The 19,793-nt window shown below is 43.3% G+C and overlaps 1 protein-coding gene across 5 annotated transcripts in view; it reads right to left on the bottom strand.

Moving 5' to 3' along the window:
* Positions 1-257: 257 nt before the first annotated feature.
* Positions 258-19,793, bottom strand: part of Klhl12 (kelch like family member 12) — a 33,793-nt gene continuing 14,257 nt past the window's right edge. For all 5 annotated transcript variants that reach the window (XM_032914764.1, XM_032914765.1, XM_032914767.1 and 2 more), the window contains 8 exons: positions 17,872-18,021; positions 14,807-14,921; positions 6,669-6,775; positions 5,155-5,350; positions 3,832-3,990; positions 3,447-3,545; positions 2,009-2,195; positions 258-1,801 (listed from right to left, as the gene is read on the bottom strand). In XM_032914764.1, the coding sequence (XP_032770655.1) occupies positions 1,675-1,801; positions 2,009-2,195; positions 3,447-3,545; positions 3,832-3,990; positions 5,155-5,350; positions 6,669-6,775; positions 14,807-14,921; positions 17,872-18,021 (1,140 nt within the window). In that variant the 3' untranslated portion in view covers positions 258-1,674. The remainder of the gene's footprint in view (positions 1,802-2,008; positions 2,196-3,446; positions 3,546-3,831; positions 3,991-5,154; positions 5,351-6,668; positions 6,776-14,806; positions 14,922-17,871; positions 18,022-19,793) is intronic.

A 19,793-nucleotide genomic window follows, 5' to 3' on the forward strand; every position in this document is an offset into this window, starting at 1 on the left:
GGCTGAGCAATAAGACCAGGAACCTAGGGCTGGAGAGATGGCTCAGTGGTGAAGAGCACTGACTGCTCTTCCAGAGGTCCTGAGTTCAATCCCCAGCTACCACATGGTGGCTCACAACCATCTGTAATGAGATCTGATGCCCTCTTCTGGTGTGTCTGAAGACAGCGGTGGTATACTCACATACATAAAATAAATAATTCTAAAAAAAAAAAAGTTCCTCACATGTCTGTTGAAGACAGCACTACACACAAATTCTCTTAAAGCCATTTGAGACAGTCCATTTTTAATGTTTTCTTAAAAAAATACAAAGGAAATTAACTCTATCAGCAAACACAATTCAGGGAGAGAGGAAAAGTGGGATTCCAGAGCAAAAGGAAAGTGCAGCCCAGTTCCGGCTACCACACTCTCCTATTTGCTATACCAGTAACTCAAGAATTTCACCATGACAGAGGAGCCAGAATGGCAGCTCGGGAATATTGGCAGAGGTACAGAAACTAACAAAAGATTTTCAATTGTCCTTGATTATTTTGTTCCAGGATAAATAAAATACACTGTAAAGACAAGTACAGAAGATATAGCAGGAAGAGAACTGAACGTACCACACAGCAGTATTAAACACTCCTCAGTGGAAGTGCGCCCTTAAAACAACAGGGCAGTAATCAGTACCTGAACTACTAGGCTGCAGCAACCCCACCCATCCCCAAATAAATAGTGTGGAGGCGAAGTAACGTGGTAGCACTTGATTCACCAGGAAGATGGTCTTTTCACCCACGTAAGACAAATACTGCCACGGCTATGGGAGCCCTGGCAGGGACTAAGACGATTGTAAAATCACAGATATTTCTAGTTTACCACAGGTATATTGAACTCTGCACATTTACAGCATTTCTTATTCTAACCTTTTCCACTGTTAATCTCTCAGTCTCCAGTGCCAACCAAGATGGTGCAACATTTTACATTAGAAAGACCATGGAGTCAGATAATATGTCCTTGCCAGCCTTCCAGTTCACACTCCAGTGATTTTCTGGGTTCACCCACATTCCATTCAGCTCCTGCCACTTACTCAAATCTCTGTGCCAACTACGTCTCCCTAAGTGAGAACAGCACGAATCTTCCTTCTTGGCCTCTCAAATGTTGACAGTGATCTCTTGGTTTCCTACAGAAAGGAACTGTGGTGCCTCGAGCTACCTCTGTATTTAGAAAAGATATTTTTGCTTCTGAGTGGAGAAAAGACTTTCATTTTACTAAGCTTATATAAACTGATATCCTTCCAATCACACAGGATGGACACTGCCCACATCTAGCAGGCCATACTCACCTTAATTCTCTGCAATATACGAGGCACAACACACACACACACACACACACACACACACACACACACACACACTCTCCCAAGCACATGGTAAGTTACAAACAGAAGAAAGTGCTCCTCAGACCACAGAGAGCCATGATCTGTGTCTCTCATCCGTGTGTGCATTCTCTTCCCTTGAGGACCTGTTCCCCGTGCGTCTGAGCAGGATGACCAGTGCGAAGGAGCATGTGCGTCAAATAAGTACAATCATCACGGCACTGGTGCCTGTAATCGCCCTGTGCACACAGTGAGAAGTGAACATTCTGGAAAGGATCCTTCATTCTCCCACAAACTGTTCCCAGCTGGTGTCCAAATAACAGTTACTTTTCTCGGAGAACACACACACCAGCGTCACAACGCTGGGTTCCCATGGAGGCCACTACTTCCCAGCTGTCGATGATAGGGTCATAACACTCAATGCTGCTCAGCAGAGAATTCCCATCGTATCTGACAGGGGAAAAAAAACAAAAGAAAGAAATGAGGTCTTCAGCCATTTATACACAAGTCCTATCACATGTGCAAGGGTCCACGCCCCGCACTGGGCTGGGAATGGAAACAGCCCCAGTGGTTGTTCCCACAACACACATTACGCCTCCATCCTGAATGGATTCTTGCCTTGGATACATGACTCTGGCCCACTTTCAAACTCCTCACCCTGCGATTGCATAGAGTCTCCCTCGAAGCACTGTGGCCCCTACATAGCATCGTGGTGTGGTCATACTTGTGACAGTTGTCCAGGAATCCGTGCGAATGTTATAAGCTTCAACAGAAGAAAGGTGGGCTGTACCATCGAACCCTCCCACCACATAAATATGGTCATTCAGTAGGGCTACTCCAGCACCTGGGGAAAAGAGAGCATTGGCAAATGAAGGTCAGTAAGTCTAGCATCTGATCCCAGTAACTCACTACTGGCTGAGTTGTGGAGATGAGGGATGCTGACATGTCACACAGGCTTAGAACAGTTTAATACAGCAAATGTTAGTGCGCACACTGGCCAACCCTTAGGCTAGGACCTGGAATTCTAGTGGAAGGCTGACACGGTTCTCATCTTTGTTTTCATTAACTCACAGACTCCCTCTTCAGCTGGCTAAACAGAAAGCAGGAGGGAAGGTGTTGGTAAGGATGAGAGGAGCAAAGGAGGACGGCCATGGCTCTGCTGTGACCTCTGTCAGAGGCAGTTAGCTGGAACAGCACGGTGTCTGCTCTTTGTTACATCACAGCCTATCCCACTAAGAGTTCTCAGCTGTCATTCAGATGGACCTCTATGACAGAGTACTTGCCTAGTATATGCAAGGCCCTGTGAGCAGTCCTCAGAATTTTTTTTTAAATTATTTTTAGGCACTAGAGGTTTTATGTAATACTCATTGCTATTTATTATCAGGTATATGTCACATGTCTGCAATCCCGGATTCCTTGGAGTCTAAAGTTAATGTGAGCTACATACAGTGAGATCTTAGATTGAAAAAACAAAAACCAATGTAGTGGTATAACTTGAAGCCAGAAGCAGAAGGATCACCTCATAGCAACTTGTACACGAGCAGGACTGCATGGTAGGACCCTCAAGACAAAGTCTAGCCAGGTTGGCAGTGGATGCCTTTAATCCCAGCACTCAGGAGGCAGAAGCAGGTGTATGTGGATCTCTGTGAGCTCAAGGCCATCTTGGTCTACAGGGTGAGTTCCAGGACAGCCAGGGCTACATAGGGAAATTCTGTCTTTAAAAAAGCCAAACATCAAAGTTCAAAGAGTAAAAGAAGAATACACAGACCTCAACAGGACAAAAACACTTACTTAATATGTACTACACAGATAAATTAGGTTAGGTGGTCAGAACTGCAACAGGAGAAAAGTACTGACTAAGAAATCACTGCCCTCAAATGTACAATCTGCCTCAAAGTTCACACTGCCTTCATCATACTGTAGGGAAGGCGGAGGTGAAGGAGGCTGGACTGTGACTCCAGTTTACGGTGAGTCTAGGGTGAAGTACGAACTCCAGTTCTATCCCACTGATACCACACCCAGAACTACACTGTCACTGTACACACCCCGAGACTGATAGCACTTCTGTCACATCATAGATTTGACTTGGTCTTACCAGAACGCTTGGTGGCCATAGGCGTAACATTAGTCCAGTGTCCTGTATGGGGATCATATTTCTCAACCGAATTTAATATATTCAAGCCATCATATCCTCCTGAAAGACAAAATGGAGAACATTCCAAAAAGAAATGTAGATTCTAGGCTCATTTTAATTTTAGTTGGCCTGTGAAAAATTCAATTGATTCAGTTCTATTTTTTCCAGGTCGGAGAATATGCAACATCCTGCCCATTGCTTACAAGAAAAATATAATCCTATTCATGGACAATACACTGAAATAAGTCAGAGTTTTTGTTTGATGTGAGTATATACACGTAATTTTGGTAAAAGTGATGCCCTCCGGAGTCTGCTAAGCTGGCCCAGCCCCACCCCAGGCTCATACCTAGACAGTAGATTATTCCGCTGGCCACCACTAGTCCCGCGCCCTCTCGAGCTGTCTGCATATCTCCCAGCATACTCCACTGGTCAATGTTTGGGTCATACCGCTCCATACTTGTATGACGCCTGCTTCCATCAAAGCCTCCAGAAACGTAAATCATATCTGCTCAGAGTGAACAAATTACAGACTGTTAAATTAAGAAGGAAAAACTTCTAAGGACTTTTTTCTCTACAAATCACTGACTGTTAAGATGGGAGGAGGAGATGCACACATGGATGTAATTACCTCACTCAGGAGACTCAGGAGGAGCTTTAGGAGTTCAAGGCCACTGTGACCACAGACAAATTCAATGCCAGGCTGAGCTATTTGAGAACTTGTCTCAAGCAAACAAATTCTTATTCTTTCTTCAAGTTGATTTTTATTATTGTTCTTAAATTTCCCACTGTGTATATTAACTGTATATGGTACTGTATGATACTACACAAGCACACTGTGTAAAAGTATATTTTGTACTCTGAGCATTTTCCCCTTAGATGGTAAGTCACTCAAGTCTCGGAAGAAGAAAGGCAGTACAAACAAGCATTTAAAGCTCATTCATGCCTTTATGTACACCCGAGTTTCAGACAAGCTACACAGGGAAATTTACTGAACTCCATCTCAAGAAAATAAAAATTCTTTTCTTTTTTTTAAAGATTTATTTATTTATTATATATAAGTACACTGTAGCTGTCTTCAGACACACCAGAAGAGGGCATCGGATCTCTTTACAGATGGTTGTGAGCCACCATGTGGTTGCTGGGAATCGAACTCATGACCTCTGGAAGAGCAGTCGGTGCTCTTAACCGCTGAGCCACCTCTGCAGCCCCCGAAAATAAAAATTCTTAAGAGATCCGGGTGGTGGTGCATACTTTAAATGTCAGCACTCTGGAGGCAGGGGGAGGTGGATCTGAGTTCAAGGTCAGCCTGGCCTACAAAGGGAATTTAAGGGCAACCATGGCTACATAGAGAAACCCTGTCTTGAAAGACAAAACAAAACAAACTACAAAAAGAAATACTTGGGCTGGAGAGATGGCTTAAAGGCACCCACTACTCTTCCAGAGGTCCTGAGTTCAACCAGCAACCACATGTCCACAACCATCTGTATGGAATTTATAAACTAAAAAAAAAAAAAAAAAAAGAAATACTTAAAGGCACTGACAACTGTCCACATTGAATTTATAAACTATGACCAGTGCCCATTACCATACAGCACAATTGAGCTCAGACATCTGTCATGCTCCCATCAAAGTAGAGGAGCTAAATGAAGCAGCATTTGTTATCAACTACCTCCCAGTGTGGTGGCTCCAGCAAGGCCTCGCCGCACATTCATAGGGGCCACAGAATACCACACTCCGTCTTCATCTGCTGTGTAGTCTAGACATTCCACTGAACTGAGGCGGGAACGGCCATCATAGCCACCAATCACATAGATCCGATCATGTAAGGAAACCGAGGCCACATACCGTCTCTTGCGAGTGATGCTCTATGGATTTGGGAGAGAAAAGGAATAATACCATTCAGATGGGCAAGCTCTAGCCCCACCTTTCTCCGCACCCTGCCTGTTCTAATCTTCTTTGCTTCTACCCTGCTTCCTTTCACACAAGGGAAACCCCCTTGTGGCTAAGGTTCACCTTGAAAGGGGCTAGGTGACCACCTACAGAGTGAAATGCTTCTGCCTCATTGGGAGGTTTACACAACATGTGATAGCTTTCTACTCCCCTTAAGGCACTGCGCTAAGAAACTGAATAGCCTTCCATAGGAAAAGAACTGGCACATTGCTAATCCTGAGCCAGTACTGAAATACCTAAAGGGTACGAGTGGTCCAAAGGCTTTCCATGTCTCCTCAGAAATGGTTCTTGGTTGTACAGTACTGAAATACCGAAAGGAGACTTAACTTTTTCAGTTGAACAGGACTCAACGTAACTGAGTTTAATCTAGCACAGCATGACCAACAGTACAGGCTGTGCAGCCTGAACGGCGGTGGCAGCTAAATGTAATACATGGCTATTGACACTTCCACAGTGAGAACTTCTAAACAGTCAGAAACTAAGCTGGGTGTGGTGGTGGCACATGCCCATAATGCCAGCATTTGTCAGCCTGAGGCAGGACTATCATAAATTTAAGGTCAGCCTGGGCTATACATTGAGTATCAGGATAGCCAGAGCTATACAGCAAGACCTTATGTCAAAAAACAAGCCAACTGGTGGCTCAAATGTGTAACCCTGGCACTCAGGAGGGTGACGAAAGCCTGTAAGTTTGAAGCCAGCCAGGGTTACATAGTGAGACTTTGTCCCAGGGAGGGATGTGTGTGTGTGTGTGTGTGTGTGTGTGTGTGTGTGTGTGTGTGTGTGTGTGTGTGCAAGACAGTTTCAGGAAGTAAGGAAGCCTGTATGTTTGAGACCAGTCAGGAATACACAGTGAGATGTCTCAAAACAAACAAACAAAAAAGGGACCAGCAAGATAGTTTGGTAGGTAAAGGTGTCTGCTGCTAAGGCTGATAACCCAAATTTGATCCTTGAGAATTGTTCTCTGACCTCCACACACATGGTATGGCACAGATATGCCCATGTATGTGGACACACACAAAAACAATGGAATAAGAAATGGAAAAAAAAAACAAGAAATAACTACTACTATCCAAAGAACTATTTATGGATACCCAACTATCCACACAGCACGGCTGAAAGGACATGCACTGTGCTATTCTGGGCTTTTCTACTCACTAAGCTGGTCATTTATGAGCTAGTGTCAGGAACCAATGACATTTCAACTTTGCTGGAAATGGTTCCACCATGACTTACTGGCAAAAAGCTCCACTCCTGTGTCTTGGGGTCATATTTCTCTACCACATCAATAGGAGACTGCTGGCTTCCGAAGCCCCCAACCACCAGAAGCACTTCATTGGCTCCTAAGGACAAAGGCAGGAAAAGGCATGTTACTTCAGTCTGGCTAGGTGACTGCTTTCAGGGAAATATAAGTAGAAAGGTTCAAATAGGAAACTGCTGTCTTTTTCTGGAGGCACTAGGTACTGGATCAAGGGCCTCAGTGTTCTACCACTACCTGTAAACACTTCTACACCACATTCAAAACTTTTTATTTCAAGACTGGGTATCTTACTTAGTATAGTAGCTCAGGCTGGTTTTGAAATCACTCTGTATAGCCAGGCAGGCCTTGAACTTGCAAGCCTTGTCTCAATCCCTGACACAGCTAGCTTACAAACCTGTGCCACCAGGCCCACCTAGGATGCTTTTGTATTTGCCTGAGAAATAATGTAAAAGCTGTATAATAGGAAGGTATCTGTTTTTTATTTTGTGTTTCTATGTGTTTGAGAATGTCTGTGTGTTCTCTGACCTCCACACACATGGTATGGCATAGACATGCCCACATGTGTGAACACACAAAAACAACAGAATAAGAAATGGAAAAAAACCCAAAAAATAACTACTACTATTCAAAGAAAAGAAAAGTAACTCTTTATCGATACCTAACTATCCACACAGCAAGGCTGAAAGGGACATGCACTGTGCTAGTCTGAGCTTTTCTACTCTTTTTTTTGTTTTTTTGGAGCTGAGGACCGAACCCAGGGCCTTGTGCTTGCTAGGCAAGCGCTCTACCACTGAGCTAAATCCCCAACCCCACTTTTCTACTCTCAAAGGTGGTCATTTATGAGGTGAATGCAGGTTTTGTGTATATGTAGGCACTGGTTACGCCTTGTATTTTCTGTGTGTGCCCCTCTTGTGTCTGGTTCTGTACTGCTCTCTGCCTTGCTTTTTGAGACAATGTCTTACTGAACTGTGGGAACTCTACAATTAGGTTGAACAGACTCACCAGCAAACTCAGGGCCTTCCTCTGCACCTTTGCAGCACTTGGGCTGATGGTGAGTGCTGCCATGACTGACGCATGCTGGGAACCAAACAGGTCCTCATGCTGCTGCTGAGCTGCTCTCCTGCTGCAGGAAGGCATTTCTTTCTGAGGCTATAACTTTTCAGAGTCTGAATCTCTGAGATGCACTCATCACCATGAAACAAAGTCCCAGGCCCCCAAGACTGCTCCGTAGGTAAGATCATTGGCTGCTAACTGATGACCTGAGGCCAATCCCCAGAACTGACTCCCACAAACTGTCCAAATGCGCACCCCCAACACACAAAATAAATGCTAAAGAGAATAAAGACAGCCCTTTGTTTTCTTACAGAAAGTAACAGCCTGTATATCAAACTTTCCCTCCCCTAGAGTCTTATTTCTGACCTTGGCTCTCTTCATAGGGCGAAATCTTGGCAGAGTTCTCCTAGACATCTACTCTGAAAACTCACGGGAAGGCAGTGCATTGGTCAAACAATTCAGTAACTAGGGGGTTTTCAGCCTCTGTGTCAAATGTCTCAGGTAACCGTGGACTGAAAGAGCAAATGCAGCACCACATATCTGACAAGACAGATCCAGTCTACTAACAGATCTGACATCCAAGCTTTCTTTTTGGCTCCCCTTCAGCCCCATCCCTTTCCATTTATTTATTTATTTGTTTGTTTGTTTGTTTGTTTATTATAAGTACGCTGTATTCAGACACCAGAAGAGGGCATCAGATCCCATAACAGGTGGTTGTAAGCTACCATGTGGTTGATGGGATTTGAACTCAGGACCTCTGGAAGAGCAGTTGGTGCTCTTAACCTCTGAGCCATCTCTCCAGCTCACTCCCATCCCTTTCAATTCTTTGAGAACATGTTCCTCTGTGTCTCCAATTCCTGAACTCAAGTGTTCTCCCACTTCAGCATGTACCAGATCACATCTGGCTAAAACATGCTAAATGACACTATAAGGATATGATCAGAAAAATACAGTAAGTTTTCCGTTCATCTTTTTCCAGCCATTATTTATGTTACATTATGTAGTTTCCATCTTTAAAAGTACCAATAAACAGGGGTTGGGGATTTAGCTCAGTGGTAGATCGCTTGCCTAGGAAGCGCAAGGCCCTGGGTTCGGTCCCCAGCTCCGAAAAAAAAAAAACCAAAAAAAAAAAAAAAAAAAGTACCAATAAACAAAACACATCAGAGGCAGGCGGACCCCTGTCAGTTCGAGGCTGGCCTGGCCTGTCTCAAAACTAAAGAAAACCAATCAAAGAACAAAAAAATTCACATTTTTTTGCTGTGTCTTTGTTCGGCAGCTTGTAAAGGCTAAACAAACAGTAGTAGTCAGGAAACAGATTTTGTTTTAAACCCCAGAAAAATGATAACTGCCTGTCAACACAAAATTGTTCCATAAATACTAAAGTTCACAGTAGAATCTGGGCAGAGAGGTCAGTATGAGTCACTTTTGTTTTTGTTGAGACAGTCTTGTCCTGTAGTTCAGACTAGCCTCAAACTCACCATCCTGCTTTTACCTCTCAAGGACTTTTACGGTAAAACATTTAACGTGTTTTAGTCAGATGCCATTTATCACCATGCTGACCTACTTAGGGATTTCATGGGTTTACATGGCTAGGACTCTAGCTTAGGGTCTCAACCTTCACTATAAAGGACTTCATAATTTTCCAAGGACAGATCCTGTTTTGAGAGACTGCTCCCTGAGATAGCTTAGCTGTTATAGGCTAGGCTCACAACCAAAATATAAGACAGCTAACAAAGTAAGCATTAGTAAGTCCCAGTAATCACCAGTAACTTTTTCTTTCGGGGCAGGGTAGGAGGGGGAAGATGGATAGGGTCTAGGGATATAGCTCAGAATGGCCCTAAACTTGTGATTTTTTTTTCCTGCTTCAACATCTCAAGTACTAGAAATACAGGTGTGTTCTACTATGCCAGTTGCTTTTTGTTGTTGGTTTTTGTTTGTTTGTTTGTTTGTTTGTTTGTTTTTGAGAACAGGTCTCTCTATGTGGTTCTAGCTGGCTTGGAATTCACTATGTTGACCAGGCCAATCTAGAACCCAGAGAGATCCAGCTGCCTCTGCCCCCTAAGTGGACCCAATGTCAGATGATTCCTATCTTTTACTTTTGCTAATCAGGACTAAAGAGAAGCTCTCACCTGCTAGGCCAGTGCTTTCACTGAACTACCTCCCCAGTTAGTGCTCTCACTGAACTGCCTCCCCAGTTATTTCTCAGCTTTCATCGTGAGACACAGATGTCTTAATGTACTTGGCAGGCCAGTATGAACTTAAAATCCTTCGGGCACTGGCCTGAGTATCTGTGATTACAAATGTACACTAGGACAACTGACAAGATTAATGTGTAAGCTATTGTCCTTAAAAAATCAAAATCGATCTAGTCAAAGATAATGTCAGCATTTTTTTTCAAAGCTATGAATTACATAAAACTAAATCTAAATCCTTAAGGTCAGAAAATAGTTTAAAGAAATGTAGATGGCGAACCTCTAGAGAATCTTCTGCATTTCCTGGCTCATAAAATTTTTCATTGGCTTTAGTTCGGTTTAATAAGCAATTAATGAATGTTATTATGTAAAAAAAAAACCCTACTTCTGTCTTGGGAAGCACCCTAGTGAGTGAGCTCAACCCACTTTACACGGATACAAGCTGTGGCTCAGAGGACAAGCCTGCACAGCAGGTGTCTAGAGTCTACAGAACTAGGAAGAGTGAGGGACACAGCTCAGTGTTGCTGCACTTGGCTAGCAAGCCTCAGGCTGATCCCTACAGAAGATAAAAGTGAAGATAATCCGTGATATAAGGTTAGGAACAGAGGTCTAATGACACAAGTGCCACCTGGTGCCACCCTCCCTGCTCAGTCACTGCTTTACATGCTTGTCTACAAACATGCTATCTTTGAGCTATAGACCGTGGACTTTTTATTTTTTATTTTTTTCAATATAAGTTTCCTTTTATTTTGAGACTGAAAATAGTGAAATGAAATTGCTTTGTGGCTGAAACAACTTTCACCGGGAAGGGGCCCGGAGTGCTGATCCATCCAAAAATCAAACTTGCCAAGTCTGAGCCAGCTGCCTCCCTCCCCCGGTTCAAGAACAGAGAAGGGTGGGAGGTCAGCTCAATCTAATTCAGAGTTGTGATGGCTGACTTTTTATTTCTAAGACCACAAAGGTAACTGCACGTTCCTAGGGATAATGCTGCGGTGTGTAAACTAAACAAGCTGCTAACCTGCCCTTGCCAGCCCACCTGTAGGACAGGGAATACTGCTAAAGGCCGAGTGTGGTGGGTCTCTGCTCCTCCCAACAAGTATTCAAGAGCTCCTGCCTTCTAAGGGCTGAGGACCAAACCGGAGGCTCCCATTGGAGGCAGGCCTTCCATCACTGAGCTATAAGCCTACCACTGGCCCATTTTCAAAAATGATTTTTCCCTTAGATGTCCTGTCAGCATGGCTTGGTGTCTGTAGTCTAGCTACTTAAGAGGAGGAGGAAGAGAATTAAGAATGTTAGGTCAGGGGGGCTGGGGATTTAGCTCAGTGGTAGAGCGCTTGCCTAGGAAGCGCAAGGCCCTGGGTTCAATCCCCAGCTCCAAAAAAAAAAAAAAAAAAAAAAAAAAAAAAAAAAAAAAAAAAAGAATGTTAGGTCAGATGGGGCTACAGTGCAAGATTCTATTTAAAGGCGACAGAGAGAGACAGAAGCAGAGACACAGAAAGAGAAAAGAAAGGATAAAGGAAAGGGGGATAAGGAACTGACTCAGCAGGTAAGGGCATAAAGGCATTTACCCCCAGTCTGGACAGACCTGAAGTCTGATCCCCCAGGACCCACTTGGTCCTCTGACCTCTACACACACCATGGTCTGTGCACTGTCCTCCCACCACTGTGGGAGAATACATATAGAAGTGGAAAGGGGGAAAGGTCCCAGCTGTGCACACAGGTCTCGATGTTCTGCATACTGCCACACCCCCTGGTAGAGCTGTGCTGTGATCTACTTATCATCCACGCCTCTACAGGAGGGCCTTGGGCTGTACTACATTCTTTGGAATATCAACAATATTTGGTCAACATAACTCTTTTTTTTTTAATGATTTATTTATTTCTGTATATGAGTACATCATTACTATCTTCAGACACACCAGAAGAGGACATCGGATCTCATTACAGATGGTTGTGACCCACCATGTGGTTGCTGGGATTTGAACTCAGGACCTCTGGAAGAGCAGTCAGTGCTCCTAACCGCTGAGCCATCTCTCCAGCCCCAACATACTCACTCTTAAAGACTGGATACACTGGTGATTACACTCCTACGCCCATTCCACCAAGAACAGGTAGGAAAAAGGAAGGCAGGACATGGTTTATATAATTTCACCTTGGCTCAGCAGTGTAAACTTGTTTAATACTGTGTGTGTGATTAGAAAATGGTTACTATATCTTATAGTTAAAGGAAGGAAATGGCTGTGGTGACTCATGACTATAACCTGAAACTTAGAAGACTGAGGCCAGGTGGCTTGGGTTCAAGGTCAGCCTGGTTTACACAATGTATTCTAGGCTAGCTTGGACTATAATGTAATAGCTTACCTAAAAATAACAAAATAAAACAAATCCCCTAAACCAAACCAAACAAAAAATGGAAATTATGCAAATATTTCCTGTAACTTCTGTTCTCACACTTTATTCCTTAGTCTATATGTGTTGATCTATATTTTTGTACATACTACATGACATATAGATCGCATTCTTTTGTCATACTGCAGGAGTTAATACCTTTCCTGGTTCTTTTTTGTATGCTTTTAGCTTATGTATGTGTTCCAGCATGAGTTTATATGTACAAGTGTGCAGGTGTCTTTGCAGAGCAGAGAAGGACCTCAGATCCCCTGAACTGGAGTCACAGACTGTGACTCTCCTGATGTGGGTACTGGGAACCAAAACCACGTCTTCTGGGGCGAGAGCAGTGCTCTTAACCCCTGAGCCAGCTCCAGCCCCAGTTCTTCTCTACCTCTCCTTCTCTAAACATTTCTGCGTGGTAGAATTTAGGGTGTTTTTAATTTTTTTGCTTCTATATATTTTAATATTAAACACACAGTATGTATGACACTAAAAAGCACTGGTGGTGGGCGGGACTGGAGAGATGGCTCAGTGATTCAGAGCACTGGCTGCTCTTCCAGAAGAAAGAAGTTTGATTCCCAGCACACACTTGGTGGCTTACAATTGTCTGCAACTCCAGCTCTATGGGGATCTGGCATCCTCTTCTGGCCTCTGGGCATATACATCCTCCATTCAGGCGAAACACTCACATATAATAAAACAAAATAAAAACATTTAAAATGGAAAGAATTTCATTAAAAACAACAGCAAAGAGGCCCACAGACATGGCGCAGTGGTCAAAGCTCCCACTATTCTTAGAGAGGAGGTTTGGTTCCCAGCACCCAGGTGGCTCACAACAGCTTACAACTCCACTCCAGGAGATCTGGTCCCCTCAGAAGCTCATGGAAACACAGATACACACGAATAAAAGAAATTTTAAAAACAAAACAAGAAAAAAACTGGAAATAAACACTTCTTACTCCTCTATCAATAGACAACTTGATTATCAATATCCAACATATATTAACTCTAAAATAAAAAATAAGGAAAGTAAATAATGATAAAACATTAGGGGCTAATGAGATGGTTCTGTGGCTAAGAATCTGTTCCTAGAACCCACATGGTGGTTTACCACAATCTGGAGTCCTAGTTCTAGGGAATCTGATGTCATCTTCTGACTTCTGTGGGCACTGCACATGTGGTACACAGACATGTAAGCAGGTAAACACTCGAAACATATATAATAAAAATAAATGAATTCTTAAAAAAATAAAAGCAAATGAAGTACCACTTCATATATACATCATAAATGATAATCTACAAAACAGCTGTACACAGTCACAGGGAGGCTCTCTTGTCAGAGAAGTAACAGGGAACAAGATAAAAATAGCTGATATTTACTCTGTGCCAGCTAGGTATCTTATCTGTGCTCCAATTCAGTCCTCCCAAAAACCCACTCAGAAGAAACTAAGCCTCATTTTAGGGGTAAAAGCATAGGATCAAATAAGTATTAAAAAAAAAAAAAATATATATATATATATATATATATGTATGTATAGATAGATAGATAGATAGATAGATAGATAGATAGATAGATAGTTACTAGAGACAGGGTCTACTATTTAGCCCTGGATGCTTTGGAACTCACCATCTGGACCAGGCTACTCTTGAACTCACAGAGATCAACCTGACTAGGCCTCCTGAGTGCTGGGATTAGTGCTCTGTCCTATCCAGTTAGGATCAGATAAATTGTTATCGCCGATCACCACTGGCAGGGCTTAGATTGAACCTCTCTCTGTTTGCTAACATAGGCAGCACTTATGTGACAGTAGCTATTCCTAGCCTTTTCCTAGCCTTCTTCATCTAATTGTCATAACTTTCTTAGAGCTGGATGTGAAGTTGGTTCCCAGGTCACAGATAAAGCATCAGCAGACAGAGTAAATTTCCTGCCTAAGGTAAGGAGTAAACCAGAAATCTGTACCACAACTCTGGCCTCATAGTCAGGATTTTACCCTTGATATGTGACTGTCAGAAGCCCTGTAGTTTTAGGACTGTGTTTGTTTGAGACAGTTTATCATGCTGGCTTCTGACCGTTTATGTGCCCAAGGATGAACTTACTCTTCCTGCCTCTACCTCCCGATTGTAGGCATTTACCACCATACCCCATTTCTGTTGTGCTGAGGCTTGAACTCAGGGACAGGGAAGCACTAACAACCGAGCTACATTCCAGCTCCAAGCCCTTTATGTAAATGCTGAGGTAGAAATCTGATGCTACATAATATATGATAATTTGTAAGATGGCTTTCTCTCTACTTTATCTAACTGAATCTCTAATAGCTATGTGCCATAAAGACTACAGGATAAAAGCTTAAAATGGCAGCTACTTGCCTAAGGAGATTAAGATCAGGTCTGAAAACAGTCTACTGTCTGTATTACAGACATCACACTGTCTGAAAAAGGAGTAGAAAGACACCTCCATTCTGCCAGGAATACCAGCTTACCTAGTCGGGCTCTTGTCCTGGGTCCTTGCATCTGACTCCGAAGTTCAGGCCTCAGGTGAAACTTCTTGGCTTCATCAACTAGGTCCCTGCACTGTAAACTACAGCGGATAAAAGGCTGAAAGACAGAAGGGGACCGGGCATCTCTAACATTGTAATAACAATGGCGCATATGAAGCAGAAAGTTGTGTATGCAGACAAAAGCATGTAAGGATTAGTACGAATCCTAAGGGAGCTGAGCATGCTGGCTTCGAATTCCAACTCCAGTACTTGGAGGATTTCTGAGACTTCAGGCCAACTCAGGGCTACATAGTGACTTCTGGGCCAGGCTGATCTAGAGGGAGACACTGTCTCAAAAAGACAAGACACACGTTCTCTCTCTCGGAAAAATTGTCTTCTCCAAAATAATTTCCCCAAAGCTATCTCTCTCCCTCCTTCCTTTGCTCCCCACCCCCCCTTCACCCTTTCTCTGTGACAGGTTCTCCGTTAGCCCAGGTTGATCTCAAACTTACAACAGGGCATAGGATAAGTTTTAACATCTGATGTTTCTGCATTTATCTCCCAAGTTCTGTGTTATAGGAATGCATTCACCATTAGCCCAGCTCTCACATCTATATCCAATGGTGCTCTAGATGGGTGGGAGAAATGGCCCACTTTGGTAAAAGTCCTTCCCATGTAAACACGATGACCCAAGTTCTGTCACAAGAAACCACATAAAAAGCTAGACAAGGTAGCCTATACTTGTAATGCCCCTACTAGTGGATAGACAGGCAGATCTTGGGCTTGTTGCCAGCCCAATCAGAAACTCCAGGCCAATCAATAAGAGACTGCATCTCAAAAACCAAGGTGGATGGTCTGAGGAACAGCACCAAAGACCGACCTCTGGTCTACATGTGCATGCATATGTGCACATATACACATATACCTACATAGAAAATACATCTCTGTATTAGTGTCTACCTCCACACTGTACTCTGCTCTCTAGTTAGAAAAACAGTCCCTATACACCGTGCCGGTAAGGTCTCCAAATGGCTCCTAGCTGGGAGGAGCTCTGCTGAAAGGCAGGCATCTCAAGGCCTACACTTTCCCTTCAGGCTCTGATACCCATTTCTTAGCTCAGCTAGACTGAGGGCTGGTGACAGCTTGGCTGTTCTAGATCTATAGTCTCCACGGTCTTTTACTGTTTCTCCAAATGAATAACTTTGTAAGCAGCTCTTTATATATACAGTAAGCCTTCCTTAGAACTGTACCATCTGCTTCCTGTTGGGATCTTCAACTCACAGAGTTTTATTAGTTTGACTCCAAGAAGTTTTTAGTATGCATTGGAAATATACAACAGTAGCAACCACTGCTGTACACACATCTCTAAAAGCTTCTGCATATGAATACTGGCAACCATGTATGAGGTGGGTAATGTAAGTGCTGCTTCACAAAGAAAAAAATCTTAGGTCATCTTCCTAAGGGTCTCATCTTCCTTAGGGTCCGCTTCCTAAGGAATGTTTGATTTAGGGTTTCAGCCTCCTGATCCTAGCTCCAGATCTCTATACCAAAATATAATGTAAAGACTGACCCAGAGGGCGTGAAGATGAGCTTCACTATCAGCAGACTGATTTGGGAAACACACCAACTGGTATGTCTGTGAGGGGGGATTCTGAAAGGTTTAACTCAAGCGGTAAGGCCTGCCCTTAATGTAGGCCACACTATTCCACTGGCTAGGGACCCACACCTAACAAAGAGGAAAAGTTCAGCTGGGCACCAGCTTTTCTCTCTCCGCCTCCTGACTTTGGTACACATGACCCACAGCTTCATGTTTTTTTCTGCCATGACTTCTTCAGGATGAACTATAACTTTTAACTGTGAACCAAGATAAACCCTTTCTTCCTTAAGTTGCTTTTGTGGGGTATTTTATCACAGCAACAAGAAAACTAACCAATAGAAGGTGTAAGAAAGAAGGGGAAAATGAGTTTGAGATGTGACATTAATTACCCTGAATTTTTTTTAATGGGGGGGGGAGGGTGTTCCAATATTTGTTTACTTGTTTGAGACAGGGTCTCATACAATCTAGGGTGGCCTTGAACTCTTGATACGCCCGCCTATCTCTACCACGAGATCACAGGCCTCACCACAACAGGCCAGGCAAATTTTGTAAAGTGAATAACTAAGAAACTATTTTTATGGTTAACTTTTAAAATAGTCAGGTCCTGGCCAAGAAGTAACTCAGCCACTGGGCTTCACCTATATGATACAGATCAGTGCTTGCCAAAGGACACCTGTCAACGGAGGAACCGCCTCCATTGGACTGGGTGTGTGTGTGTCAGAAAGCAAGCTAAGCAAGCCAACGGAAGCCAGTCAGTAAGCAGTGTTCCTTCACGACCTCTGCTTTAGCTCCTGCCTGCAGGCTCCTGCTCTGAACCTGAACCCCTGCCCTTGGGTCCCTTGATTATGGACATGCAAGGAAATGAACCCTGCCCTCCCCATGCTGCCTTGTGGTCATGGTGTTTATCACAGCAGACAGAAAGCCAAGTAGGACAGCAGTCCATGCAGGGCAGTGTATGTGTGCACGCATGCGTGAATTATAGTGCACACACACACACACACACACACACACACACACACACACACATACTATTACAAACATTGTTGCAACTTAAGTTAGAAAAATATCTTTATAAAACAGCAGAGAGCTCAATTGCATTAAGCTGAATAAATCAGTCTTACTAGAGGTAAAAACATCAGGGTTTGCCACACAAAGCAACTTTTGTTTCATCTTTTTCAGAGCAATTTATAACAATTTATGTTTAACAGAGACTGGTACACAGTTTTTATAAAACATTCAGAGGCACATAAAACAAAAAGGAAAATTAAGTTAAATTATGGATTTTCATTTGTGACAGAGGCCTGAGTTACCAAGCAATAAATATTTCTTATGCCTAGAATGTTTACCGCGCCAGCCTTCCTGTGGAAAGGGACAGGTAACTCGGCCTACATTAAAGCTGCTGCTTTGGAGTAACTGCGCTGTGGAGTTAGTGGAGTCTCTGGACACCAAGGGCATGCCTGATGTGACTTACCTCAGCATCGATCACATCTGTAATGTACCTAGGGGTCAGCAGGGGCATCCGAACATACTGTAGGAGGTCAGGCAAAGACTCCTCTCGCTCCTTCTTGGCATGCTTCACCCAGTTGATGACAGCCTCAAAGACTGGCTCTTCAGAATCCACCTATTACAGAAGCCACATCACAGACTTTTACTTTCCCAGTGAAAAAGCTTCCCACACTAAAAAGCAGCCATGCTCACTTTCTCCTTTGTGCTCCTTGCCCTCCAATACTGTTACTTCCCAGCTTCCAGAAACATGGAGGTTCTGGGAAAACAATCTTTCCAGATACAGGAAGAGAATTATAAGCAATTTAAAAGAACTAGGAAAGCATTTAATAAAGATGAGCCACATGTCGGCCTTCCTTTCAGAACTCTATCTACTCTTGAATTCTTGTCTGGTCATTCCTGCGACTTTAGTAAACATGGGAGAGAAAATCCGTTATCCTAATTAAAATTGAAATAATTTTTATTCATAGTTGCCTCTGAAGCAATAACTTCACTTTATCATCATAAATAACACTACAGCTTTCAAAGTATGGTTAGTCAGCATTTAAACAACTACTATGTGTTAGATTCTGTGCTGTTTTTTTTTTGTTTTTTTTTTTGTTTTTTTCCCCGGAGCTGGGGACCGAACCCAGGGCCTTGAGCTTGCTAGGCAAGTGCTCTACCACTGAGCTAAATCCCCAACCCCTCTGTGCTGTTTTGACATATAGATTCAGATCTTTGAGGATCTTCAATTATACATGATAAACAGATAAAGTAAGAAATACTCTCTAAAGTATGTATTATATTATATGTATTATTTTCCACCAGGAAAGCAACAGGCACAGTAAGACATAGGGCTTTCCAAAGGCAGTCACGGGTGCAGGACCCATGCTCTCTCAGCAGTCTCTGGGCATATGTAATCTGAGGCTTCTTTTGAACCGCGGTGCCTGCATGAAAGCAAACCAATACACCTTGCACGCCTTTTCCCAAGAACTGTGGTGCTTTGGTAAGCAGAAATGTTTGGGCATGTTCCTTCATTTTATAAATTTACTGAACTTCTACTAAGTGCTAAGCACTGACTTCACTGACGATGACAAATCAAGTCTAGTAGCAAGCCGAAATCTGATGGACAAATAGCAAAAAACCCTGAAGAATAAAAAGAACAAACTCAAAGGGTCAGAAGTGGCAGCATATACTGAAAATTCTAGCACTTGGAAGGTTGAAGCAGGAGGATTGCCTACGTAGTGAGTTCAGGGCCAGCCAGGGATCCAGAATAAGATCTTATCTCAAATCCCCAAGAACATACCAAGACAGAAAAGAGCACACCAGAAGCTCTAGAGCTGTACTGTCACCGCAGTGGCATTTAATGAAAATAAGCAGAGCTCGGCTTCTTAGCAGTACTAACTACATTCCAACACCCAACATGCCTAGTGGCTATCAGACCAGGCAAGGAAACTTAGTCTATCTTGAAAGAATTTTCTACAGGTCGGAACTGACCTAGAGCAGAGAGAACTGGCACATAGGGACATTTTAGCTAACCAGCCTTGTAGGAAGAAGTGTGAGTGGTGACAGTTGGAGGTAAGCACCAGTCTGCTGAGGGCGTCATAGTAAGAGCAACTGGGTATCATTTGAACATCTCCATAGGACAGGAATAAAGAGGTGTTTGTAAACACTGCTTGGTAACCGTGGGTTAACACTCAGAAGGGCCAAGCGCTGCAAGATCAGTTGCAGTCCTCTTTATACAACAGGCTAGACGTCAGGTGTTGGCAGTCCTGAGAAATGTGTGGGAGGTCAAGGTGATCCATCTCACAGACAGATGATGGGGGGATGCAGCACACTCATTCTTAAGAAACTGCTCTAGCCAGGCGGGTGGCACATGCCTTTAGTCCCAGCACTGGGGCTGCAGAGGCA

The sequence above is a fragment of the Rattus rattus genome, chromosome 10, assembly GCF_011064425.1.
Source record: "Rattus rattus isolate New Zealand chromosome 10, Rrattus_CSIRO_v1, whole genome shotgun sequence".
Taxonomy (NCBI): Eukaryota; Metazoa; Chordata; class Mammalia; order Rodentia; family Muridae; genus Rattus; species Rattus rattus.